This window comes from Mustela nigripes, chromosome 1 (assembly GCF_022355385.1).
Source record: "Mustela nigripes isolate SB6536 chromosome 1, MUSNIG.SB6536, whole genome shotgun sequence".
Taxonomy (NCBI): Eukaryota; Metazoa; Chordata; class Mammalia; order Carnivora; family Mustelidae; genus Mustela; species Mustela nigripes.
The window spans coordinates 33333111-33360721 of NC_081557.1; the positions used below are offsets into that span (position 1 = coordinate 33333111).

Here is a 27611-nt window from a genome sequence, read left to right on the forward strand (position 1 = left end):
AAGTAGGCAGAGAGGCAGGCAGAGAGAGAGAGGAGGAAGCAGGCTCCCTGCTGAGCAGAGAGCCCGATGCGGGACTCGATCCCAGGACCCTGAGATCATGCCCTGAGCCGAAGGCAGCGGCTTAACCCACTGAGCCACCCAGGCGCCCCTCATCTTTTTAATTTTAAAATGTCCATATATTTTTATAATGTACATAATGTATTAGCATGGACATAAATATAAGTTGATATCATATTTGGGGATGTGGGCTTGAAAATATTTTATTACTAGAGATGCATGATCAAAAAAATTGGAAGACCAGGTTATAGCTGAAGTCAGGTTGTAATATGTTATAGTTGTTTGGCTTTCCTTACTTAGGTCCCCTGTACTCCTCGACCATATTTTCCCCGAAAAATTAAAATGGTGACACAAACCTAAATGTACTAAGAACAACAGTGGGTGAGAAAAATTGGTTATACCTGCAGGTTGTAAAAATTAGGTATAATAGTTAAAGTAAGCCTCTGGATCCCTGTAGGATACAACAAGTTCATTTTGGTGTCTGGAAAGAATACAGTATTTGCTTTAATGATCCTTTTGTAGGCCTCATACAGAGGATCCTTTAGAGAGCTGGATATTCTCTTGTGCCTATCATTTCCAAGTACTGAAATTCTTAAGGGACCTTTTAACTCTAACAAATCACTTTAGGAGACTTTAGTATATGGACCCTAGAGACTGTGAGGCCTTTTAGGATCTGAAGAAATTTCTGCCTGTGTAACTCATTAACCATCAATAACTATTGTTTCATATAATTGAAAGAATAGAACCCTTGGAGTAGACATATAGTGTGTGGTGCTTGCCACCGCGTAGGGAATGTTGAGTGAGTCCACACAGTCTTGGGGCAACTTTCATGTCCCACTTGTTAATTTGGTTATTATGTTCCTGCTAACACAGAGTTTAATTACTACTACATGAACAATTTTAATGTAATGTTAACAAGTATCTCATAAGTATATTCCATAATACGGAGAAGTGCATTAGTAATTTTGGGAAATTAGAATCAGTGGTTTCAGAAATTTGAGTAATGCTCCATCATGACAGGCATTGATGACTGCGACTAACCATCCTAGAATTATGCTTTGGCTCCACTTGGACTTTTTCAAAATAGTTATTGAAACATTTGGGGGGGGGCGGTTGGGAGATGCCTGGGTGGCTCAGTTAAGCCTCTGCCTTTGGCTCAGGTCATGCTCCCAGGGTCCTGGGATGGAGCTCCACATTGGCTCCCTGCTCAGCAGGGAGTCTGCTTCTCTCTCTGCCTCTCCTCCCTGCTTGTGTTCCTCCTCTCTTTCAAAAATAAATAAAATCTTAAAAACAAAAACATTTTGGGGAAGGTTATCCATATATACAGGTGAACACGCAAATATACACATATGCCCACAGTTATGCTTGTCTAAGTATAGACTAAATCTTGGAGAAATACAAAGGAATAATTAAGAATAGTTGCTTAAGGGGCACCTGGGTGGCTCAGTCGGTTAAGCATCTGCCTTCAGCTCAGGTCATGATCCCAGGATCCTGGGATCAGGCTCTGGCTCAGTGTGGAGCCTACTTCTCCCTCTCCCTCTGCCTGCCATTCCCCCCGTTTGTGCTCTCTTTCTCTCTCTGTCAAAAAAATAAATAAAATCTTTAAAAAAAAAAGGTAGTTGCTTCAGGAGTCAGACTGGAGAAACTGGTTTTACACTTGTTTTTTGAAGTTAATATTTTTATTCCTTTATTTTTATTTTGTGCTAAAATACATTTATTTTGTGCACTTGGGTGGCTCAGTCAGTTAAGTATCTGCCTTCGGCTCAGATCATGATCCCAGGGTCATGCTGCTTGTGCCCTCTCTTTCTCTCTCTCTCTCTCCCTGTCAAATGAATAAATAAATAAAACCTTTAACCAAAAATAAATAAAATAAAATGAAATAAAAAAATACATGGATGGGACTGGAGGAGATTATACTGAGTGAATTAAGTCAAGCAGAGAGAGTCAATTATCATATGGTTTCACTTATTTGTGGAGCATAACAAATAGCATGGAGGACAAGGGAAGTTAGAGAGGAGAAGGGAGTTGGGGGAAATTGGAAGGGGAGGTGAACCATGAGAGACTATGGACTCTGAAAAACAATCTCAGGGTTTTGAAGGGGCAGGGGGGTGGGAGGTTGGGGGAACCAGGTGGTGGGTATTGGAGAGGGCACGTATTGCATGGAGCACTGGCTGTGGTGCAAAACCAATGAATACTATTAACGCTGAATAGAAATAAAAATTAAAAAAAAAAAAAGAAGAAACAGAATGGACTAGAGAACTGTCAGAGGAGAATAAGAAGGGGAAAGAATGTTCCCTGTAGAGGATAAAAACAGATTTTTGCTAATGGAAAAAAAAAAAAACCACATATAATGTAAAACAATAGTGACATTTAGGGCATTCACAGTGTTCTGCAGCCATCACCACTACCTAGTTCTAGAATATTTTGTCCCCCCAAAAGGAAACCATATACACAATAAGTAATCACTCCCCATTTCCCCTCTCCCCATGTCCTGGCAACCACTAATCTGCCCTGTGGACTTGCCTATTCTAGAAATGTTGTATAAATGGAATCATAGAATATGTGTCCTTTCATGTCTGGCTTCTTTCACTTAGCATCATGTTTTCAACATTTATCCATATTATAGCATGTATCAGTACATCATTCTTTTTATGGCTGAGTAATATTCCATATTCCCCATTTTATTCATCCATCAGTCGATAGACCTTTGGGGTGTATCTTTTTGCTATTGTGAATAGTGCTACTATGAACAGTCATGTACAAGTTTTTGTTTGAAAAACTGTTTTTACTTCTTTTAGGTATATACTCAGAAGTAGAACTTCTGGCTTATATGGGAATTCTGTGTTGAAATTGTTGGTGAATTAATAGTGCTTTTGAATATCTTTTTTAACAGCATAGATAGATCTAAATAGCTCTACTTCTTTGAACAGCTTCATAATATTTTGTCATATGGATGTCTGTCTCCTGTTGGAAGATATTTAGGTTGTTTTGGGGTTTTTTTTTTGTTTACAAATAATAGTGGAGAGAACGCTGTTATACAAAAATTTTCATGTACTTCTCTAATTGGCAAGATAAGGTAGAATTACTGGGTCAAAAATAGGTGTTTTCAAAATTTATATTGGTAAATTGTTCCCAAAAAAGTTGAACCAATTTGTACTCTCTAATAGTACATAAGTGTTCCTGTTTGCTCTCTCTTGGTTACTTTCATTCTTTTTTTTAATTACTTATATTCTGTATTAAGCTTAGCTAATGGGATCATTGTCCTATGACATTTTGATCATGGTTATTATGTTTATTATGTTATCATGTTTACTATTATGTTTATCTTTTGTCCCTAAATAACAACAATAGCACTTGACATTTTTTAAGGAATCAGTAATATATGCTAGGCACTTCACATATATTCACTCACTGTTCCTTTTCTTTTATAGGTGGCTCAGAGAGGTTGTGGTTTAGGACATGCAGTTAGTTAGAGGCTAAACTAGGATTTCAAACATAAGTTCGTTACCAATTTTACATGATGCACTCTAGAAATAGTCTTTGCATATGCAGGCATAAATGTTTGTGTGTGGTAGGGGAGGTCTTCGCATATGTGTGCATGGAGAAAAAAGTTTTCAATAGTTTTGAATTTGAAAATAGCATATTGTTGACCTATGGAGCAGAGCAAAATATGCTCAATAGACAGTGGTTCTTAAAACATGAGTTGTGGATTAATGGCTTATATCAGAATCACCTTATAATTGCAGATGCCTGGGGTTCATCCTAGACCTATGGATCCTGAATTTCTAGGGGTGGAGCCTGGGAATCTACATTTTAGATAAGTAGCTCAGGTGATTCTTATACCCATTAAAGGCAGTATTCTAAAAATTGTAAATAGTGACATAATTGCAGATTGTGGAATCAGCATAGGGGAGTATGACCAGCATTTTATAAAAATGAACTAGAACAATAGTGTATATCGGGACAGCATTAAGGGTATTTTCTGTAATGTTTTTGGTTTTGTTTATATACACATACATATATTTTGTATCTTGGGTTGCAGTAGAAAATGTATTTCATGGTATGCCCATCTCATGGCATGGGTTGTGATAAAAATTTTGAAATTGACGGTATTGAAGCTGAAAATCATTGATTTAAGCCCCCCCTCCTTTTTTAAACCTCCTTTCCCACTCTACACTTACCCCAGGTAAATACTCCTTCATTAGCCTCAACATGCCCTTCATACTTGAAACTCGAGTCACCTTCTCTCTAGGAAATCTTCCAGAGTAACCCTTTTGCCAAATCACTCATTACTCTTCATGATTCACATTGGTATGTGAAATTTATGTTGGATCATTTTTTTCTATTCTGGGACATTTTATCAATAGATAAACCTTTAATTCTTAAGATGATCCTCTCTAAGGGTGCCTGGGTGGCTCAGTGGCTTAAGTCTCTGCCTTTGGCTCAGGTCATGATCTCAGGGTCCTGGTATCGAGCCCCGCATCAGGCTCTCTGCTCGGTGGGGAGCCTGCTTCCCCCCTGCCTGACTCTCTGCCTACTTGTGATCTCTCTCTCTTTCTCTCTCTCAAATAAATAAAAACAAAATCTTAAAAAAAAAAAAAAAGATGATCTTCTCTAAAGATAGAGATACAGCATAATGTACTCAGGTCATGGCCTTAGTTTGCCACAAATGGTGAATCTTAGAAAGTCTCAGTGTTGTTTATACAGTTCCAAAACCCAGATCACTGTGGCAGTAACCATTAAAGGCACTCATTTGAACTGAGCAGATTCCCTACCTTATCTTTTAATACGGGTGTTTTTGTTTAACATTAAAAAAAAGTCTACCTCTATTTGTCAGACAAAAATACCCCTTCTAGTCATTGACTGAAATAATGCCTAAAGCTACTGGGACATCATTCTTTGGTGCTGTTCTCCCCCAACCAACATAGGAAGATTTTTAATAGCTATAATCTTAACACAATTTCTAAATTAAGGGTCATCATCATTTGTAGAATTTTGCACCACAGTGAAGAATAATTTGAAAAGAACATATTTTTATGTGATTTTTTTTGTTATAGTTAGAACAGTTTAGCACTATACCAGAGAAATGAAAAACTTGAATTGTCTCCAGTATATTCAGACTGATACACTAGCTAGAATACTTCAGTGCGGTCTCCATAGCATTTGGACATTATAATTTGATTGCCTAATTTTCCAGTCGTTTTGAGTAAAAATTCGATGATTTAAAATGAATGTGTGTTTCCTTTATCACAACATCATCCTCATAATCTGAGAACAGTAGTATATCAGAGCATGAATTATTATTTTCTGGGTCTTTTGACATACTGGATATTGGATTGATATCCCTTAGTCTGACTATAAGCAGCCACCGGTTTAGGGCCTATGGTGTTTGGGAACCAGTGGCTTGGCAGGAAGAATGTTGTTTTTCTGGGCTACCTGTATAGCTAGGATAGAGATATGAGGTTTGTATCCTGGGAGTCCGGATGGTGATTGACATCTCTGACCTAGGAGGAACCTTATCACTCTGCTAATAAGTAAGTGGTAACGTGAGAATTTGGATCAGGCAATCTAGGGCAAAGACAATATGTCATTCACTTTGGGTTCTTAGGGCCTCATATAATTAACCTGTAATATAACAGGAAACATAGTAGAGGTTTATTGAATTAATTATTATTGAATTGAACTTTTATTAGGATCATATCTTTACATAATCATGCTTAAAGCCCTTCCTAATTCTCTCTATAACTATAAAATCTCTTCCACCATATTAAATCACCAACTTCTTTTTTTAACTTGATTTTTTTATTCCAGTATAATTAATGGTGTCTTATTAATTTCAAGTGTACAATAGAGTGGTTCAACAATTCTGTTCATTTCTCAGTGCTCATCAACATAAGCTTACTCTTAGCCCTCTTCACCTGTTTTACCCATGCCCCTCCTCATCTCTCCTCTGACAGCCCTCTGTTCTCCATATTTAAGAGTCTGGTTTCTCGTTTGTCTATCTTCCCTTTTTTTGTTGTTCATTTGCTTTGTTTCTTAAATTCCACATATGAGTGAAATTGTATGGTATGTGTCTTTCTCTGACTTACTTCACCTTGCATTGTAACCTCTAGGTCCATCCATGTTGTTGCAAATGGCAAGATTTCATTCTTTTTATGGCTGAGTCATATTCCACTGTAGCAGGTAGGTAGGTAGGTAGGTAGATATAGATAGATAGATACCACATGTTCCTTATCCATATATTTATTGATGGACACTTGAGTTGCTTCCATATCTTGACTTTTCTAAGAAATGCTACAATAAATATGCGGTGAATAGATCTTTTTTAATTAGTGTTTTCTTTTTCTTGGGGTAAATATCTAGTAGTGGAAGTGCTAGATCACATGGTAAGTTTATTGTTAATTTTTTTTGAGCAGCCTCCATACTGTTTTCCACAGTGGCTGCACCAGTTCACATTCCCAGCAACAGGTTTGGAACAAGGATTCCTTTTTCTCCACATTCTTGCCAGCACTTGTTATTTCTTGTCTTTTTTATTTTAACCATTCTCACAGGTGTAAAGTAGTATCTCATTGTCATTTTAATCTGCATTTCCCTTGATGATTAATGATGTTGAGTATCTTTTCATGTGTCTGTTGGCCATCTGTATGTCTTCTTTGGAAGAATGTCTGTTCACATCCTCTGCCCATTTTTAATTGGATTGTTTGGTTTTTTTTTGGTGTTAAGTTGCATAAGTTCCTTATACATTTTGGAAAATAATGCTTTATCAAATATATCACTTACACATATCTTCTCCCATTCGGTAGCTTGCCTTTTTGCTCTGTTGATGGTTTTCTTTGCTGTGCAAAACCTTTTTATTTTGGTGTAGTCTCAATAGCTTAATTTTCCTTTTGTTTCCCTTGCCAGAGATACCCTATCTAGAAAAATGTTTCCATGGCTAATGTCAAAGAAATTACTGTTTATTTATCTTCTATGAATGTTATGGCTTAATATCTTCGCATTTAGGTCTTTAATCCATTTCAAGTTTATTTTTGTGTATGATATAAGAAAAAGGTCCAGTTTCATTCTCTTACCTATAGCTGTCCAGTTTTCCTAACACCATTTGTTGAAGAGACTGTCTTTTCCCCATCATATATACTTGCCCCTTTTCATAGATTAATTGACCATAAAAGCATGGGTTTATTTCTAGACTGTTTTCTATCCTTGATCTGTGTGTCTACTTTTGTGTCAGTGCTATACTGTTTTTATTACCACAGCTTTGTAGTACATCTTGAAATCTGGGATTGCGATACCTCCAAGCTTTGTTCTTCTTTTTCAAGATTGCTTTGGCTATTTGGGATCTTTTGTAAAATCATCAACTTCTAAGGGAAGACCTGAGAAGGAAGAGTCCAAGAAAAATATTCTGAGTGCCTACGAGGTGCAAAGAATCCAGTTGCCTGGAGACAGTATTTACCAAACCTAGTTGTGCATGAGAATCACATGGGGAATGGCATTCCTAAGCAGTATTTCCCTTTATGTATGTAACTAAATCTTCAGAACATGGGATCATCTGTCATTTTATTGCACTTCCCAAGTTATTCCTGAGTACCTGGAATAACTCAAGTTATTCCTGAGTACCTAGCCTAGCTTTTAGGAATTGTTGCAGGGGATTGATAGGAATGGAAGACTCTCTGCTTAGTCAGAGGCAGCTTGAAGTTAGATGGAAAGATACACATGCAAGATTTAAACAGTAATATGTGTATCTTTCCATCTAACTTCAAGCTGCTTCTGACTGTAATGACTGTAATTCATGACAAGAGATTAAAGAGGCAATATATGATTAATTGCCAAGAGAATGGTATAGACAGTGAGCATTCTTGTTAGAGCTGAGTGGAGGGAGATGTGTCCCAGATCTACCAGAATAAGAGAGATTTGAATTGCCATGGGGTGGGGTGGGGGAATGGAGCTACTGCTAAGTGACTATGGACAGATGAGTAAGACTGGAAATGGACAGATGAGTAAGACACAAACAATCCCTGCTGTCGCGGAGCTCATAACATGCTGAATGTGGTAGACAGTTAAACAGATACCTATCTAATGTGGTGAGCACAGTGAGAAACATTCTAGATAGAAAGAATTCAAGTAAAGCCCATATCAGGAAAGTGAGAGAAATATACTGGGTTAGAACAGGGACCAATTCAACTTGAGCCAAAGGTTTATACAGGGGAGTATAAGAAATACTAGCTTCTAGGCTCAAAGGAAGAGAGTGAAAAGGTTTGGGAGCTTGGGAAATCTTACGGAGTAGGAAGCCTTTCTTGCACTTTTGAAATCATATCTGACAGCTGCTACCCTATTCATGGGGCAACCTTGAGGGCAAGGGCACTTGCAACATTCATAGTAAAGAAAATTAAAAAGGGGGAAAAAAATGAAATGATTCTGGCAAGATAGGTTGGGACCAAATTGTAAGGTCATGAATTGTTCACTGATGTCTGGTAATATGGACAAGTCACCTAATCTATCTAAATAACATTTTCCTCATCTCTATGAAGGTTTTGGACTCTGTTTCTAATATAGCACAGTGCTTAACAGTATTCTGCAGCCAGGCTTGAATTCTGGCTCCACCACTTACAAGCTCTGTGACTGAGCAAGTTACTTAACTTATCCGTGCCTCAGATTCCTCATCTGTAAAGTGAGGGATGACGTGACCCCATAGTGTGCTGTAGATTAGATTAAATGAGCAACTGTACAGAAAGCTCTTAGAATAGTACTTGGCATATAGAAGTGTTAACTGTATACCTTCCAGGTCTTGAGGTCTTGACTCTTTACCAAGTATCCAGTCTGAACAGTAGAACACAGGAATTATTTAAGAAAACTCATGAAAAACCATAATTAAAATCCAGGACCTATGAGCCCCACAACTGTGTTAAAATACGAGCTAAATTTAGAAAGTGTATTTCCCAGAGGACACATTGCACAGGTGTTTCCTTCTGAAACTTGTTTAGATAGATGGCCTTAGACACTTCATTAAGAATATAAACCTGGAATCTGCTCATTATCTCTTTGGGATGCTAATACTACTTTATAAATGTTGACTGGACTGCTGCCATCTACTGTGTTGTTTTTCTGTTGTCTGTGCTGCTGGCAAAGTCTGGCCACTGTTTTGACATGCACTTATTCATAGAACACATTGTGTAATAGAGAGTAATAGAGTTGTAAAACAGTATATGTATGCTTCAGGATCAGAGGCATGAACTCCAAAAAACAGCTTGTCTAAGTCATAGCAGTTGCTTACCTGTAGGTCACGTGGTAAGAAGAACCTAAAACCAAGGGTACTGGGCTTTGGTATAAGGAAAAGTCTGTAAAAAATGAGCCAAGACATTTTATCTTGATTTAAAGATTTTCCAATCATTTTCTTTTCCTCTTTGGAGCAGAATCCTTAGTAAGCAAAACAGATACAATCAGAGCTACTGTGCTGGGAGAGGTAAAAGTTAAGAGTGTGGAGCTGTGCCCACCAGGCTTCTTTCCGCTTATTCCCAGTCCTTCCACATGGAAGTTCACTTTCAAGGAACTCTAGGATTCCTAAACTTACAGTTTAAGAATCAGCGATGCAGTTGATTATAGGTTCATTTTGCCTATAGCATATTACTTACTCTTCCTAGGAAAGTTACATGTTACAGGAAAAAACAAAGTCTCTGGGTCATGTGCTTTATTTTCTTTATCTTTATTGCTCTCTTTCTCCCCTGGGGATATACTCTACCTCTTAATCATCTTTCTGGAAGCAGATCTCAGCCCTTTGTATACTTCTGTGGATACAGGATTGATCTGGAGGCAAATATGCCTGAAAGCTCTCCACTTGTAGAAAAGAAAAAGAAAAACAAGAACAAAAACTTGATTAAAACCTAGACCTTAGGGTGCCTGGGTGGCTCAGTGGGTTAAAGCCTCTGCCTTCAGCTCAGGTCATGGTCTCAGGGTCCTGGGATCAAACCCAGCATCAGGCTCTCTGCTCAGCGGGGAACTTGCTTCCTCCTCTCTCTCTGCCTGCTTCTCGGACTACTTGTAATCTCTGTCTATCAAATAAATAAATAAAATCTTTGAAAAAAAAAAACAACCTAGACCTCGAGCTCAGACTGTTTCTTTTTATTCATTAGATTTGTCTGCCTCTGCTCATTCCAAGGTGGTGATCTTCACAGTCAACTCTTTGGGTAGTTCTCAGTCCTACCTGGATGTGGTACAAAGCAATGTGGATATGTTCAGAGCCCTTGTCCCAGCTCTGGGACACTATAGTCAACATGGTGTCCTGCTCGTCGCATCTCAACCAGGTAAAAGGTTTTGTTTTAAATTCATCTGGCAGCCCAGTGCATCAACAGAATTGCCATTTACTGATGAAGGTCCTAAAACTAGATTATAAAGGAACAGCTAGGCTATCCAAATTGCTTTTATACTGAACAATGCAGTATTTCCATCTGTCAAGCAGCCACTTCTTACTGACTGGCATGAACTAGAAGGTTACAACTTAAAATTTTTTATGTAATATCACTATCATTCTAGTCCAGGTTTTTAGCCGTGTCTTCCTCAGTGCAAAAATTGTTGGACAACCAAGAGAAAAATACCGGGGCTTATGTGAAAGATCCTTTGGTAATTCTAAAGTGTTGTAAGATATTAGTGAGCATGCCAGTGTGCGTTGTTAACTTTTCATGTATTATAAATTGTTTTTAGAACTGTTTTCCTTAAAAAAGAAATATTTTCAAATGATTAGGTGGTATTGGACTCAAACTGGTGAACAGAAACAGACTTAATGTTCCCAGTCTAAGGGTATGCATTTTACATGTTTGCCTGTAGTAATTGGTTGAGGGACACTGGTCTCTAATTCCTGACATCCTTTCGGCATGGCAGAAAAAAGGGGTTGTTTTTATTCGTAGTGTTGTACTGCGTAGTGGTGTATGTGATTCTTAATTTAAAGAGAAATTTATCTAAAGCTATAAAAGAGAGCTTGATCAATGAGAAACAATGATTATTTTCTGGTTTTCCATCCCAGTTTGTATCTTTCTTACTTAACTAGGAAAATATCTATTTTCCACTTTTAATTTATATTTAACAACAAAGTTATGTAAAATCATGCTGAAGCCTGGTTAATGTTTTTAATATACATTAAAAATATGGCCTGCCTCAAAGTGCATTTAGAACCTAGGAAGAATATATAGATGCTCTACTATACTTATTAACATAATAAGTATTTTGTTTATGAACTAGGCTAGAAGTATATTTTTTAAAAATCTTTATGTTTTCACCTTGTGTGCAATATTTAGTGGAAATCATGACATACGTGACTTGGAAACTGAGTGCATTTCCTGTAAATCGAGTGATCGGGATTGGATGTAATCTGGACTCACAGAGATTACAGTATATTATTACAAATGTTTTGAAGGCACAGCCGTCAGGAAAACAAGTATGGGTTATCGGTGAACAGGGAGAAGACAAAGGTAAGAAGGACGCTTGTGTTAGCTATATTGCTAACCTAAGTCATCAGTGGCTATGCTATTCAGACACATCTGGAGATTCTGGAGCAGCGGAGCTCGCTTGGCTTCTGTTTCACATTTCGGGACCTTGTATGTAATGGGCCCGGTATTGTGAAGGGACTCTTCAAGTGTGGCATTCTCATTTATTTACTTTTCCATAAGTTTAACACTAGGCAAGAGCGCTTAGTTTTCTATTTTTCTAATTGAATTTCAGAGTCCAGGATTAATTTGAAAGCTTAATTCTCTAGAGAGCCCCATTTAAATAAACCTTAACACATATACAGAACTCCTTCCTTTCCTCTCCCCACACTTCCACCTGCTTACCTTTCCTAAGTTCAGACCTTCTTCCTAGGGCCATACCTCCTGTCCCTTTCTCACCTTTTAAACAGAATTTTCACTCTTTGTGTATCCCTATGATCTTTTCCAGTAGCCCACTTGTTCTCTTCCTACCACAAAAAGCATTGAGTTCCCCAGACTGGAAAGCCCCTTTTCCTACCCAAAAAGAATACTTCCCTGTTCAACTTGAGTATCTCTTCCTTTCTTCCTTTACTGTTTCCCTCGTGTTTTCAAATCAAGTTAGTCAGGGGACAGAAGTGCTATTTGTCCTCATTTTGTATGTAAGTGCCTACTCTTTCCTCACTACTGCCAAAGGTGTTAGTATGATCTGAAGGAGGCATGGGGCACCTGGGCCACTCTATCAGTTAAATGTCCAACTCTTGGTTTCGGCTCAGGGGTGATCTTAGGGTCATGAGATCAAGCCCCAGGCTCCCTGCTTAGTGGGGAATCTGCCTGAGATTCTCTCTCTCCCTTTCCTTCTTCCCCCACCCCTGCCATGCTCACTTGCTCTTTCTCAAAATAAGGAAATAAATCTTTTAAAAAATAAGAGAGGCATAGAGCATGGTATCTTCCTTCATCATACTTAAAAGTTATTTTAGAATAGGAATAAGAATATGTACGTGATACTTTAGCTAACAGTGAAAGTATAAGAAACTATTTGATTAAGTGCCAGAATGGGTATTATAGACTTAGAGTACTTAGCTTCTGAGTGAGCATTTAACATGAGTTGAAATAACTGGAGAAAATTTGTATAGGCATCATTGAAGTAGATGTTGGAAGAATGAATAGGATTTGAATAGAGAGCAGAGTGGGAAAGATACTCTAGGAATGGGAAATCAGAAGTGGGTAAAGGCACATATTAACAGTGGTTGTATCTGGGTTAAAGGAAACTTTTAAAAATGTGTATTTGTCACTATTTTCTAATTTTGTCATTATGGATATTTAGTATTTATATAATTTTAAAGAAATTTTTAATAAAATATAGCAGTATTTAAATCTGTGTAAATTAGTATTGGCTACCTAGATAATTCAGTGCTAGAGTCAGACTGTCGAAGAAACCTTTACAAAACCTGATTTTGTGATTGAGCAGGATGACTTTTCAGGCTCAGAATGCTCCTTGACACTAGACCCTGATCAACAGGACCCTGGAAATGGGTAGCAAAGAACTTAGAGCAGATGTATTAGAGTAATGCATGCCTAGGGTTGCAAACACACCTGAGACCCCATATTTTACTCACTAGTACTATTTGAGTTCTGGTCCATGTTGATCTCCTGCTTCTCTGATTTCTTGCAGCTCTCACAATTAGTTTGCTGTTTCCCCTCTTATCTACCCTGTAAATGATACCAAATTAATAATGATGTTAGCCAGACCTTTACTGTGTGCTTTCCTGTATAAATCCAGTCTTCCTAAATCATATTCCTCTTTTCAAACACTTCACTGACTTCCTCTAATGAAAATACGAAGTTCTTTTTCTTGGCATTCAAGAAATCCCAAAATACAGCCCTAATCTTCCTTCCTCATTCTGATTAAGGAGGTAGTAATACTATTTGAGAGCTGGAAGTGACCCAAGGGATCAATTACGTTTTGTTTTAGGGAGTCAGCAATGGATAAAGAGATGGTAAGAGTTATCTGCACCAGAAAAGTGATCTGCACAAGAAACTGTAGTTTTGGGGTGCCTGGGTGGCTCAGTGGTTAAAGCCTCTGCCTTCGGATTGGGTTGTGATCTCAGGGTCCTGGGATCAAGTCCCGCATCCGGCTCTCTGCTCAGCGGGGAGCCTGCCTTCTCCTCCTCCTGTCTCTCTCTGCCTGCTTCTCTGCCTACTTGTGATCACTCTGTCAAATAAAAAAAAATAAAGTAAATAAAGAAACTGTAGTTTTTAGGGTCAAAGAAGGACTAAAAGGACTAGAAGGACTACAACCCCCACAGTTCTTGTGGGATCTTGTGCCCCCACAGTTTTGCTTCAGCCACAGGGAACTTTGCACTTCTTCCTCTCTCTCCACATACTCGAATCTCATCCTTTGAGGTCAAGGTCAAGCCCTCACTTACATTGTGAAGCTTTTCCTGATCACATCACTCCACAGTGACTCCTTCACCCTTTTGAGCTAAAAGCTTTTGTTAACTGTATGGTAATTATCCATATAACCAAGAAATATGATCCTTATTCTTTGTTAAGCTGCTGTTTATTTATTTGAATATTTAGTGTGTTTACCTTCTCTTTATTGAAAGTGTAAATTATTAAGCTGTTCTCTTTTAGTTGAAAAAGTCATACATTCATATTGCAAAAAATTAAATGGTACCAAAAGGTATATGCAGTAAAAAATAAGTCTCCCTTCTATGCCAGATTCCCAGTTTTTCCTCCCTAGATTCTGTCACAGTTAACAGGCTCTGTGTAATCTTCTGGCAATGTTCTGTGGGTAGATAAGCACATATATGAAATATTTCCTAGGTAGTCGGTATATACATTATTGACATTTTACTGATACAACGGGGAAATAATTGCATAGTAACATATATAGATTTCACTCATCCTTTTAAACTGCTGAATATATCAAAATTTATTTAACCAGTCCCAACAGTAAGTTACAGTTCTTGAATAAATAAAAACATTTCACAGTATGGTTTTATTAATTGTTAGGTTCTCCAGTAATGGGTCTGTGATTAAAGGAGCGAGACTGATAGAAAGCGTAGGTCAAGCAAAGCTTTATTTCAAGCTGAGCATCAAGAGTCAAACCCAACGTTTGGGGCCGCGCCTCTTACAGAGAGGGCGACCTCTCTCTGCTTCACAGACTAGCTTTTAAGAGCAAAGGCCATGTGGTTGGGCCTGGCCACGCACAGGTGGCCTATGAAATTGTAACACACAGAAAAAGCTGCACAGTCATGTTAGGTCACACATAAGTGACCAATTGAACTACAATTTACCCTAGTAGATGTTTGAACCCCCTATCACCTTGGTCAAAATTGGCACCCAAAAGGTGCCCAAAGGAGAGGGCCTGTTCTCCTTGGTAACTAGGGAGACAGTATGCGCACTGCCCCCCCATTGGATGTCTTCACCTGGCCTGACCCACTCTTGTGTTTGGGCTTTGTTACCTGGGACTAGTTTCCAGACTTGTTTTTAAGTAAGTACCCTGGGGGAAGGAGGCCAGGGACAATTTAAGTTTTAAACAACAAAGTTATTGTTTAACTGGATGGAAGCTCTCTGTCTAAATAGATCCTTACATAAATATCCCAAATTGTAGAGAGAAAATAAAGGATAGTGAAATTGATAAACCAGCGTCCAGCACTGTGCTGACTGCCGATGGAGGTATGTACATGTGTGAGAACCCAACCATGTCTCTAGGAGGCTTAGCTCTAACAACGGAAATGACTGTAATGGGAAGGCAACGTTGACTTGCTAAGAGAGAGGGCCACCGGAAGTAGGATAAAAACACAAGGAAGGATATGGTAATTCTGTCTTGAGCTCTCACATGGGAACTAGAAATAGAAGGATGTAGGTAGATGTGAACTGGGGTCACTTAAATGTAATATTATGTACTATCTGACCTACATAAAAGAATACATATAATGTATAACAGATGTTTTGAAGCATAATAGAACAAACACTCATGAATCTACAGTCAGTTAAGAGCATTACCGATAGCACTGAAACTACTGATGCTCTCCCCAACCCACCTCCCTGTGTCCCATCTAGACCCCACCATCAGATCGCTTTTTATCCTGTCTAGAACTTTGTTTCAGAGATAGTTATATTCTCGATAGGTATAACTTACCTTGGCCCTGAAGCCAGAAATGGACAGAGGCTCCCTCTGCTGGTTACATCCTTAAACATCAACTGGTTATATTTTTGCCTAAGTGCCATCAGTGCAGTAATAGCAATTATAATAACTTTTTTTTTAAAGATTTTATTTATTTATTTGACAGAGAGAGAACACAAGTAGGCAGAGAGGCAGGCAGAGAGAGAGGAGGAAGCAGGCTCCCTGCTGAGCAGAGAGCCAGATGCGGGACTCGATCCCAGGACCCTGAGATCATGACCTGAGCCGAAGGCAGCGGCTTAATCCACTGAGCTACCCAAGCACCCTATAATAACTTTTCATTGAGAGCCTACTGTGTGTTTTAAATGTGTTGCATATCTCATTTAAAATGTGTAAACACCCTCTGAAGGAGATGGTGGTTTTCCAAATTAACAGATGGGGAAGCTTAAGACTCTATGAGGCTACATATCCTCATTGTCCCTGGCCTCCTTCCCCCAGGGGACTTACTTAAAAACAAGTCTGGAAAACAGTCCCAGGTAACAAAGCCCAAGACTCCAAGACTACATATCTAGGAAGATTTGAATCCTGCTCTGACTCCAAAGCTGTGCTTTCTCTTGCTTTGACTTAATGAGACAGTTCATTGAAAGCATTTAGTACAGTGTCTAACACAGCTTTAATATCCAGTAAATAGTAGTTTCTATTACAGCAATCAGCAAGGCAGCGATGAATAGAAAATTAGCGAAAGGACATGTAAAACTACACTTTGACGTAAAGCAACATTAGGATTTGGAAACTGTACTAAGAATAGCAGGTGTGCAAATAAAATTAATTCTCGCCAAGTATTTCAGAGACAAATGACAGCTACAACCTGGGGGAGGAATACTGACGTACAAGACCCTTTAGGATGAGTTTCCTGCTTCCCTCCCCTCGCCAGCTTCCTCTTCTGCTATCCTGCCAGGCATTCTGTGCTAGTCATGTGGTCAGCCTGCAGTTTCCTGAATGATTCATGTACTCTCAGGCCTCCTTGCTTTTGCACCTGATTCTTCCTTTCCCTGAACGTTCATTCACTCGGCTAACTTCTGCTTACCCTTCAAGACTGGGCTTGAGTACCATGTCTCCCAGAAAGCCTTTCCTAATTCTCCAGGTCAAGGGAATTCATGCCTCTAACATAACCATTATCACACTGTGTTAGAGCTGCATATTTACCCATGTGTTTACCCCACCAAACTGCAAGCTCCTTGACTTTGGATTGGCCTCAGTAAATGTGTTTTGAAATGATGCTGATACTATCTTGTGAGCAAAGGTCATTTATATTATGCCCCCACCCAATTAGATAGCAGAACATATGCTTTGGAGCTGCTATTTTCAGCTCTGATATTAATATCCTATGTAAACTGCTGGTAACTCCTTCAAACCATGGTTTAGAAATCTAATGGTTGGATGTCAGAACAGACTGTTAGGTCACCTGCATTGGGCATCAGTCTTACGCAAGGGAAAGTATATACAATGGAAAAGACTTTCACCATGGTCACTGTTCATTAAAATTTGGGGCCCAAGGATTGCTTTCCTGAGGATTGGGGCCAAAAAGATTAGGATTGATTAATTACAGTATTTGAAAGGACATATATTTAGGAATTTTGAAGGGTTGGGCAGTAAATGAACAAAAAAATAAGTCCATCTAAACCTAATTGAAAATTCTAATGACATTCTCACAAGAAAAGTTGAACATAGTGAAGCTTTCTCCCTCTCTCCATTCTTTCCCCATGGCTGTTAGAAGTCAGGACTCAGAGAAGAAAGAATGAGTGTGATACACACACACATACACACACACACACACACACACACACAAAATAATTTAATATATAATTTAAGTAATTTAATATATAACACAATATATAATAATATAATAACATAATTTAAAATAATTTAACGATTATTATATATGTGCACACACATTAATAATTTAATAATTTCATTTTTTTTGTGCCCTTTCTGAGTATTCTCATTCCTCCCTTGCCCCTTTTTATTTACTCTTCCAAGGTCAATAAATGCTGTATTTCATTTAGCAGACATTTCCCCCAATTTTCTACTGTGAATTTACCAGTAATGTACAGAAAACTTTCTTAAAGATTTTATTTATTCATTTGAGAGAAAGAGAGAACAGAGAGAGCACAAGCAGGGGAGAGGCAGAAGAGGGAGAAGCAGACTCCTTGCCAAGCTTGGAGCTTGACATAGGGCTCGATCCCAGGATCTGAAGATCATGACCTGAGGCAAAGGCAGATGCCGAACCATCTGAGCCACCCAGGGTCCTCCAATGTACAGAAATGTTTTATTTTTTATTATTTTAAAGATTTTATTTATTTATTTGACAGACAGAGATCACAAGTAAGCAGAGAAGCAGGCAGAGAGAGAGGAGGAAGCAGGCTCCCTGCTGAGCAGAGAACCTGATGCGGGGCTCCATCCCAGGACCCTGGGATCATGACCTGAGCTGAAGGCAGAGGCTTTAACCCACTGAGCCACCCAGGAGCCCCTGTACAGAAATTTTTTAGAAAAAATTCATATATAACCATTCTGTCCATGTAAAATATTTTTTAATCTCTTAATCTATTCACATATATTTGTATTGCTCATATAACAATTTTTTTATTTGAGATCAAAGCTTTTAAAGATTTATTTATTTGAGAGAGAGAGAAAGAGCATGCCAGTGGGGGGAGGGGCAGAGAGAGAGGGAGAAGAGAAATGTAGGGGTGCCCGTGTGACTTAGTTAAGTGACCAACCCTTGATTTTGGCTCAGGTCATGATCTCAGGGTCATGGCTCTGGACTCAGCAGGGGATCTGCTTGAAATTGTCTTCCTCCCTCTCCCTCTGTGCCTGCCCCTGTGCACTCTCACTCGCTCACTTGCACACTTGCTCTCTCTCTCTCTAATAAATAAATCTTTTTTAAAAGACTTATACCTTAAAAATGGCCTTAAATATCCAAATGTATTTTTGTTTTGCCTACCCCAATACACATCTGTATTAAAGAATGCCTTCACACAGGTGAGAAATAGATGAACATTAGAAACGTTTCAAAATGTTTCTGGCAATTTCTATTTAATATTAGAATGTGGTGTAAATATCCAATTCACACATAGAGCTTGAATTTTTGATTTTTTGATTTTTTTTTTTTTTGTAAATGATGTACTGGGGCGAAATGGTAACCCAAAAGATCCTCTTAGCAAACAGGACTCTGCCTCTCTAACAGCTGTGCAAATCTAGCCAAAATGGTGACCAAATTATACCTCACCTGATGAAAGAACGTAATCTCAGCAAATGCCAAGTGTTTGCTGCTGAGGAAGGAAAGCTTTCTACTTGGATGCTTTGGAAGCTTTCTACTAAGACGGCTCTTATAGAACTAGTGTTGATGAGAGAGCACAGGGAAGGAGGCTGCAGATAGGCTCTGGGGATCATGTTTTGGGGGTGAGTGTAGCTCCCAGGCAGTTGGCACAGCATACCCAATGCCATCAGTGGAAAGCTGTTTTTAGAAAGGGGAGAAAGTGTTTAAAGTTTCATACAGATACCCTTGACTGCAGGTGATCATTTATCACATGCAAATCCTAAGGAAGTTGTTGGCAACATATAATTAATTTTTCCTTTAATTTTTAGTGCCCACATGGGGTGGCCAAGAAGAAGTAATGAGTCCTAACTCTCGGGTGCAGTTGTCCAACAGGTAACACTGCGTGTCGATTTGCATGTACCCAGTTGAAAATCATGTACTTCGTGGTACCATAGCAACTGTTTACACAGCACGCCCTTACCAGGCTTCTGCAAACAAAACTAGCTAGTATGGACAAGATCAGAGTGTAAGAGGTCAGTTTTAGTCTTTGATTTCTTATCTGAAAGATCTAGGAGGGCCTTGCAAACTTTATTTCAGATACGCAGTGGATGCGTAAAGGGGAGAACAGGTTTCTTATTTGTAGTTCTTGACTTCCTGCTCTGAGAGGTCAACATCTGAGGATATTGACAATTTTCTAAATGTAGAGAGAATTTATCCATATCACTTAAAATTAATACAGGGGTGCCTGGGGTGCTCAGTTGGTTGAGTGTCTGACTCTTGGTTTTGGCTCAGGTCGTGATCTCAGGGTTATGAGATTGAGCCCCATGTTAGGCTCCCTGCTGGAGATCCTCTCTCTTCCTCTCCCTCTGCCCCTGCCCCACATGCATACTGTCTCTAAAATAAATACATCTTAAAAAATAATAATGTACTTATTGATCATGCATAAATACACTTGGAAACTAATATAATATGAATGGATAAGCTATATAAGTTCAGGCAAAAATAAAGTATACTGCACAGATCCTGTGTCTGTTGCCTGTGGTCACACACCTTCCAAGGCCCATACCCTACAGTTTGTACTCTGTGCACTGTGTGTTTTCAGGCCATCTGTTGTCTCACCAACACATAATAACATATGTTCCTGCAATTCGGTGGAAACTTTTAGCTTTATAAACCTTCAGTTTAAGACTCTTAGCCTATAAAAACTGGAAAGAATATTCTCTTACTGGGGGCGCTTGGGTGGCTCAGTTGTTAAGCATCTACCTTCGGCTCAGTTCATGATACCAGGGTCCTGGGAATGAGCCCCACATCGGGCTCCCTGCTTGGCAGGAAGCCTGCTTCTTCCTCTCCCACTCCCCCTGCTGTGTTCCTGCTCTCGCTGTCTCTGTCTATTAAATAAATAAATAAATAAATAAATAAAATCTTAAAAATAAAAAAGAATATTCTTACTGAGAAGTGTTGTATAATCCATTCTAATCTGATTCTCTACATAGTCCTGCATTTATAAGGAAGAAACTATAAAAGGAAGAAATTCAGGGCGCCTGGGTGGCTCAGTGGGTTAAGCCGCTGCCTTCGGCTCAGGTCATGATCTCAGGGTCCTGAGATCGAGGCCCGCATCGGGCTCTCTGCTCAGCAGGAGCCTGCTCCCCCCCCCCTCCCTGCCTCTGTCTGCTTGTGATCTCTCTCTGTCAAATAAATAAATAAAATCTTAAAAAAAAAAAAAAAAAAGGAAGAAATTCAAACATGTTTATTTAATTTATATCATTTTTATTATTTACAAAGAGAATGTATGCTGTTATAAAACTTCATATTCCGCAGATATCTATAAAGTATAAAGTGAAAAATGGGGTAATCCCACTCTCTAGAGACCACTACTATTAACAGCTTAATATCCATATATCCAAACACTTTTCCAATGCTTATGCAAACATTATCATTACTATTTTTGTTATTTGCAAAATAGATGTATGCTATTCGTATTACCTTGCAACTTTGTTTCCTTAATAATAAATCTTGGACATTTTCCCATGTGGTACATACAAATCTACCTTATTTCTCTCTGGAGCGATACAGTACAACATTTGGATAGTGATTTACTGAACCAGTCCTCTTTTGAGGAGTTGTTTCCAGAATATTTGCTGTCTCACACAAGGCGAACATATGTATATATTTGCATACTTGAGCATATTGCAGTGGAATAAAATCCCTGAGGAGGAATTTCTAGATCAGATGTTGCTAAATCTTTTTCCTAAAAGATGATATCACTTTCCACTCTCAACAGCGGTTATGGGCAGGCCTGGTTCTCTGTAGCTTCTCCAGAAATAGTTATCAGTCTCTTTAAATTTGCTGATTTTGATAGGCAAGACTGGTGTACTGTTTTAACTCACATTTAAATATTAGGGGAGGTGAGCTTCTTTTACGTTATCAAGCCATTTGTATTTTCTCTGTGAACTACCTGCCTGACATTTTAAGAAAAACTTTGCCAGTAGATTATCTGTAGGCTTCCCTAACAATTACTATATAACACTTACTTCCAAATCCAAAAATATCTAATTAATACCTTAAACAGTGTAAAACAAAAGTGCATACTTTGTGAATTTTCTGAGATTTATTATTATTTTTTTTAATTTTGAGATAATGTTTTATTATCATCTGTTAACTCATTAACCATTGCTGGACGAACTCTTAGAAAAAAATACAATGTAAAATGGAGGAATGGAAAATTAACAGGCAGTTCTCAGAATCAGGTATAGAAAATCCAGAAAGAGATCACACTGGTCATCATTAAATCAAGAGCAAGCAAGACAAGTTACTATTTCCATCTGTAAGTAATTGTTGGCATTGATTCAATGAGACTAGCATTCTCATACAAGATAGTGAGGATGTAAATAAGTAACAGTTCTTTCTAGAGTATTTTGAAAAGTAGCTATCAATGTTTTCAGTGGGCACCTGGGTGGCTCAGTTAGTTGAGTAATCCGACTCTTGATTTTGGCTAAGGTCATGATCTCAGGGTCACAGGATCAAGTCCTGTATCAGCTCTGCTCTTAGCCAGAATTTGCTTGGATTTCTCTCTCCCTCTGCCCCTCCTCCTGCTTGCATACTCCTTCTTGTCCTCTCTTCATTCTCAACTCAGTAAATTAAAAAAGAAAAGAAAGACAAAAATACATAAATATCCTTATTTCTACCACCTAGAGATTATCCTTTTTTATTATTATTATTATTATTTGACAGAGAGATCACAAGTAGGCAGAGAGGCAGGCAGAGAGAGAGGAGGAAGCAGGCTCCCTCCTGAGCAGAGAGCCCAATGTGGGGCTCGATCCCAGGACCCCGGGATCATGACCTGAGCCGAAGGCAGAGGCTTAACCCACTGAGCCACCCAGGCACCCCCACCTAGAGATTATCAAGCAATAATCTGATGAGCATCTTTCCAAATTTATTCTGTGCTAATGTATATATACACAGAAAGGACTTATATATAACTATAATTATTCGCTGATAGTATATCATTAACATATTACCATGTTTATAAACAGAATTAGACTTTTAATTTCAGCGTAACAGTATTCATTGTATTAAGGAGGGCACATATTGCATGGAGCACTGGGTGTGGTGCAAAAACAATACTGTTACGCAGATTTATTATTTTTTCTAAGTTTATTTTTATTTTTATTTTTTTTGTAATTTAGAGCCATGGAACTGTTACGGGTAAAAGGTCAAAGATCCTGGTCTGTTGGACTATCAGTGGCTGACCTGGTTGACAGTATTGTAAACAATAAAAAGAAGATACATTCTGTATCAATTTTAGCAAAGGTAATTGCTGTTTTCATACTTTCATCATGTTTTTTAACTTTTAAATTATTCATATAAATCCAGAAAAAGTGCTGCTTCGACTGTACCTCACGTGTCTTCAGTATTTACTGGTTTCAAGAGTAACACATGGGAGGAGACAGTTCGGGCGAAGCCCTGTCCTGCTTGGTTCTGGGAAGCCTGGACTTCTTCCAGGTTGCCCCGCTACGCCCCCCGCCCCATGTAATTTTGGGGAAGTCTCAAGAAACATTTGTGTATTCCATTAAGCTCTGGTTGTCATTTACCACCTCAGCCAGTCCCATCACCCCAGACTGACATGCCAGCTCGTCCCAGCTCCGCATCCAGGTGCTTCTCCAGCTCACTCTGTCCTTCCCCGCTTTATCCCAAGTCTAGAGTCCCTAAAGCACAGCTAAGACAAGGCACACATGCTTAAGTACATTTTCATGAAAACTTTGGAATATCAGAAGGGAAATAAAACACAGAAAGTGGGGGGCGCCTGGGTGGCTCAGTGGGTTAAGCCTCCACCTTCAGCTCAGGTCGTGAGCTCAGGGTCCTGGGATAGAGCCCCACATCAGGCTCTCTGCTCAGTGGGGAGCCTGCTTCTCTTCCTCTCTCTCTGCCTACTTGTGATCTCTGTCTGCCAAATAAATAAATAAAATATTAAAAAAAAAAAACCAGAAAGGAAAACTCAAAACAGGTTACTGTATGTGACTAGACCCCTCCACTGGGAGCTCACTCTCACCAGCTTTTCTCAGCCCCCATCTGCTCACTGTGTAGCAGCAGGCCAGCTCGCCTCCCCACCAAGTGGCTGTCCCTAACCACATGTCTCCTATCACACGCATTTTCCAAAACAATCACAGGTTTGGAAATTAAATGAAGACCATTTTTTTTTTAAGTTCATCTCTTACCTGTTTATAACTAGAAAAGCAAGGAAGCATGCATATTTATGATACTAATTTTTTGCGGTGATTTAGTTCTCTTGTAATCCCTATTTTGTTTTTTTTCATTTCAGGGATATTATGACATAAATAGTGAAGTGTTTTTAAGTTTGCCTTGCATCATTGGAAGCAGTGGGGTATCTGAAGTCATCCAAAGCACAGTGAAGGAAGATGTGGTGACTGAGAAACTCCAAAGCAGTGCGTCATCAATCCATGGTCTCCAGCAACAGTTAAAACTTTGATTCTAAAGTTCAGTTACCAGAAAGGAAAGGTCATTTAATTTTGCCAACATACATAGGGTTGAGAATTTCTGTATCTTACTACTTACCCTTACAAACTGCTTGGTTAAGGTAGATGGTTTCTGATTAGCTTTGTAATTTGAATCCTTAGGAAGTTAAGATAGGGAGGGGGAAGATATCTAATTTTCTTTGTTGCTCTTGAGCTCTCTAAAACTGTTCTTCCAACCTCCAGCAGAAGTAGACATTCATCAACAATATGCATCATTTAAATTTATGGATCCTCAACTAAAAGCACATTTAGCACTTTGGGAGTATTTTGAAAGTACTATGTTTTTTAAAAGAAAAAGTGACTCTTTGACTATTAAACATGATAAGCTGAAGGCCCAATATTGATTTACAGAATCTGTGCTAGGTGTACTTTCAAAAGATCCCCAGCCTAAGGTACTGTTTCTTCTTTAAAATATAACTGGTAGTAATGGGAAAGCATTTTGTTTTCCCTCTTCAAATCAATTAGCTACCAAAAATTTAAAAAAACAAATTTTATGTGCACTTTCAAGTAGTGAAAGTGAAATTTTTTAATAGTTGAAGAAAAAGTGTAGTTAAATTTCCAGTGAGACTGTCCTTTCTGAAATTTTATTTTTTTTAAAGATTTTATTTATTTATTTGAAGGACAGAGATCACAAGTAGGCAGAGAGGCAGGCAGAAAGAGAGAGAGATAGGGAAGCAGGCTTCCTGCGGAGCAGGGAGCCCGATGCGGGGCTCGATCCCAGGACCCTGAGATCATGACCTGAGCCGAAGGCAGCAGCCCAAACCACTGAGCCACCCAGGTGCCCCTCTGAAATTTTTTATAACCCCTTCTTGGGCTATATCGTAGATCTCCAGCACCTCAGAAGCCCATTATACTAGTAGTACCATAGAGAAAGGTATATTTTTAGTGGAAATAGGTTATGAAAAATAGCCAAGCAATTTACTTTAGAGCTAAAACAGGAGGATTTCATAAAAACTATTAGTCTTAAAACTTATAAAAGACTTATAAAAACTATAAGTCTTGGATGCATTGGCTGTTCTGAACAAACCCTCTAGCCACTTCTGAAGGAGTGATTGAGCATATATATGCCTTATGCGTCAATAACAGTACGTTGTGTGTGAAAGACAGTGTATTGTTACAGATGTGACACAACTAGTAGTAATACCCAACACTGACACTGCTGTTTCAGGCAGGGGGATGAGCACTTTATTATCTTATTGAATCTTGAAAATCATCTGCTGTGGTAGGTTCTATCATTTTATAGAGGAGAAGATTGAGGGTTAGTACCCAGGTGTCACATCCCAGGGGCACTTGGCCACACCACCTCTTCTCTTTCTAAGCAGTAGAAGGAAGAAAAAGCCTGACAGCCAAAACAGTGAGCACAAGACCTTAAAAGCTAGGGTTCTGTACACTACAGAAGGATTACTTCTATTCTCATGTAGGGGCCGACTTTCTTTATTATCCCAATATAGTTTTTGAAAGATGGATTCCCTGACTTTGCAGACTTGCCCTCAGCAAATAGCAAAAAGGAATATGCACTGAGATAGGTGTTTATTTGTTTTTCATTCATAGGGTACTGAGTGGAAGCCTACAGTACACCAGACATGTACGGGGCGCTGCAGATACAGTGGTGGGCCAACCGGGACTAGGCACAGCCTTCACGGTCCATACAATCTAGTATAGGAGACATTGTAATCAAATCTCATGAACAGATGTACAATTGCAAGAATAGTTAAGTGCTGTGAAGAAGTCCCAGGTGCCTTGAAAGCACATAACAGGCAAATCCAAACCTGGTCAGAGAGATAGGAGCCAGGTAGTTTATAAGGGCAGACACATCCTGGTTAGAAACAGTAAAACTAATGCTGGTTTAGTTGAATAATGGATGCTTACAATGAGCTTAAATCATAAAGTAAAATTAAATTCAGTGTCCCATGTTTAAGAAAGTAGAAAAGTATGTAATACGTTTGGAAAGATTCCTGTGAGAATTACCTGAGCTAAAAACCTTGGACGTTTGAGGAGATAAGCATTAGTTCTGTGTAAGTTCACTGCGTTGGGTAGATTATTTTGGTGTTACTCTTAACAGTGTATCCTCACTGTCCTGTTGCATGAAATAGGGAAGTAAGACTGAAAGAACCATTTCTTGTATTTTTTAAATGAGATTTTTCTAATATCTATGATCTAATTAGAAATTAGGTAACTTCTACTATCTAATTTCTAATATGAATCTAATTGAATAATAACCTAATTGCAAGACATTGTGTAAAAGATGAATTACCAAGAGTTCACTATATTAATTATAAATGAAGGTCAATGAATGCAATACAACAAATATTTATTTAGCATCTACTGTTACTCCAAATACTGTGTTAGAATTTAAGTATTCAAAGTTGAGAAATAGTCCTTGCTCTGCAGAAGCCCACCCTATAGAAATAATTGTCAGTTATTTCCTCAAGTGCTAAGTATTCTCAATCATGTAGGTTGCATATGTAAGTCAAGAAGCATTACCACCACTACCTCACTATGATTTGGTGGTAATTGCCATTCACTATTCTTTTAACTTTCATGGTTTCATTTTTCCAAAATCATGCAGTATCTCTTGTTGTTAATTATTTTTAGTGGGGCGTGGGTTAAAATGCTTTGATTTTGTAGTGCAGAGATAAATATTTGATTTTCCAATTTATGTTGTAGCTTTCCTTAAGTACCAAGAGCAATGAGTAAAATAAATTTTGACTTTAAAATCACCAGAAGATGCCTAATTTATTGGAAGAGTGATAGGAAATTTATTCAGATTGAAGAGAAAGGTTCTTTCATGTAATTGATACAGTACCCAGGCTATTTATTTCATTTTAAGTAACTTAAGTGCAAAATTAAGAGAGTGGCTTCTGTTAATTGTTTTCAAGCTTTTAAAAATTACTTCTAGCAAGAAAACTTTTTAAGCAATGTATTACCTGCACTCTCCCAACTGATAAAGCACAGTTGCTCTGAGGGTACTTCTGAATAAGTTGTGGCTCTAAGACCAGTTTGAAAACTACTTTGCTTTTAAGTAGTTAAAAGACATAAAAGAGGTAGTTCTTTTATGGGACTCATGGGTGGTTCAGGTTGTGTATCTTGGGGTGCTGAGATTGACTCTGTGTGGGGCAATCTGCTCAGTGCGGAGTCTGCTTCTCCCCTCCCTCCGTGATCGTCCTGCTCTTGCGGTCTCTCAAATAAATAAAATCTTTAAAAAAAAAAAAAAAGAGGTGCAGTGGAAAGACAGACTGCCCAATAGTTTGGTTTGACTGGAACTGTATGATTAACACAGGATGTTCGTATCCAAAAAAATGATACCTATTGGGACAGCTTGTGCCTTGTGTTGGCAGTAATTTAAGATACTTCCACATGATTTCAATTAAGCCCTCTATGTTTGTGACCTCACCTAGATGCCAACTCAGAAAAGAATTAATACCACAGCCTGTTCCTCACTAGCACTAAGCTAACATCATCCAAATGAACATAGTACAGATTATCAAACCCAAGTTTTACAATACCTTGAATGCACCGTGTACACTCACTATGGTGAGTGCAGTAATGACTCATAAATGACCATGAAGAACTTCTTTGGGTAGTCGAAATTCAATTAAGATCAAGCCCCTACTCTTGCTGTGTTC

General features: G+C 38.6%; 1 protein-coding gene across 5 annotated transcripts in view; it reads left to right on the forward strand.

Moving 5' to 3' along the window:
• The window catches only part of UEVLD (UEV and lactate/malate dehyrogenase domains), a 58136-nt gene extending 31431 nt beyond the window's left edge, over nucleotides 1-26705 (forward strand). For 2 of the 5 annotated variants that reach the window (XM_059407351.1, XM_059407358.1), the window contains 5 exons: nucleotides 10182-10352; nucleotides 11340-11513; nucleotides 19282-19345; nucleotides 22639-22762; nucleotides 23772-26705. In XM_059407351.1, the coding sequence (XP_059263334.1) occupies nucleotides 10182-10352; nucleotides 11340-11513; nucleotides 19282-19345; nucleotides 22639-22762; nucleotides 23772-23939 (701 nt within the window). In that variant the 3' untranslated portion in view covers nucleotides 23940-26705. Of the gene's footprint in view, nucleotides 1-10181; nucleotides 10353-11339; nucleotides 11514-19281; nucleotides 19346-22638; nucleotides 22763-23771 lie in introns of those variants that run through there. The other 3 variants (XM_059407366.1, XM_059407373.1, XM_059407383.1) reach the window with 3 other exon arrangements.
• Nucleotides 26706-27611: the final 906 nt, after the last annotated feature.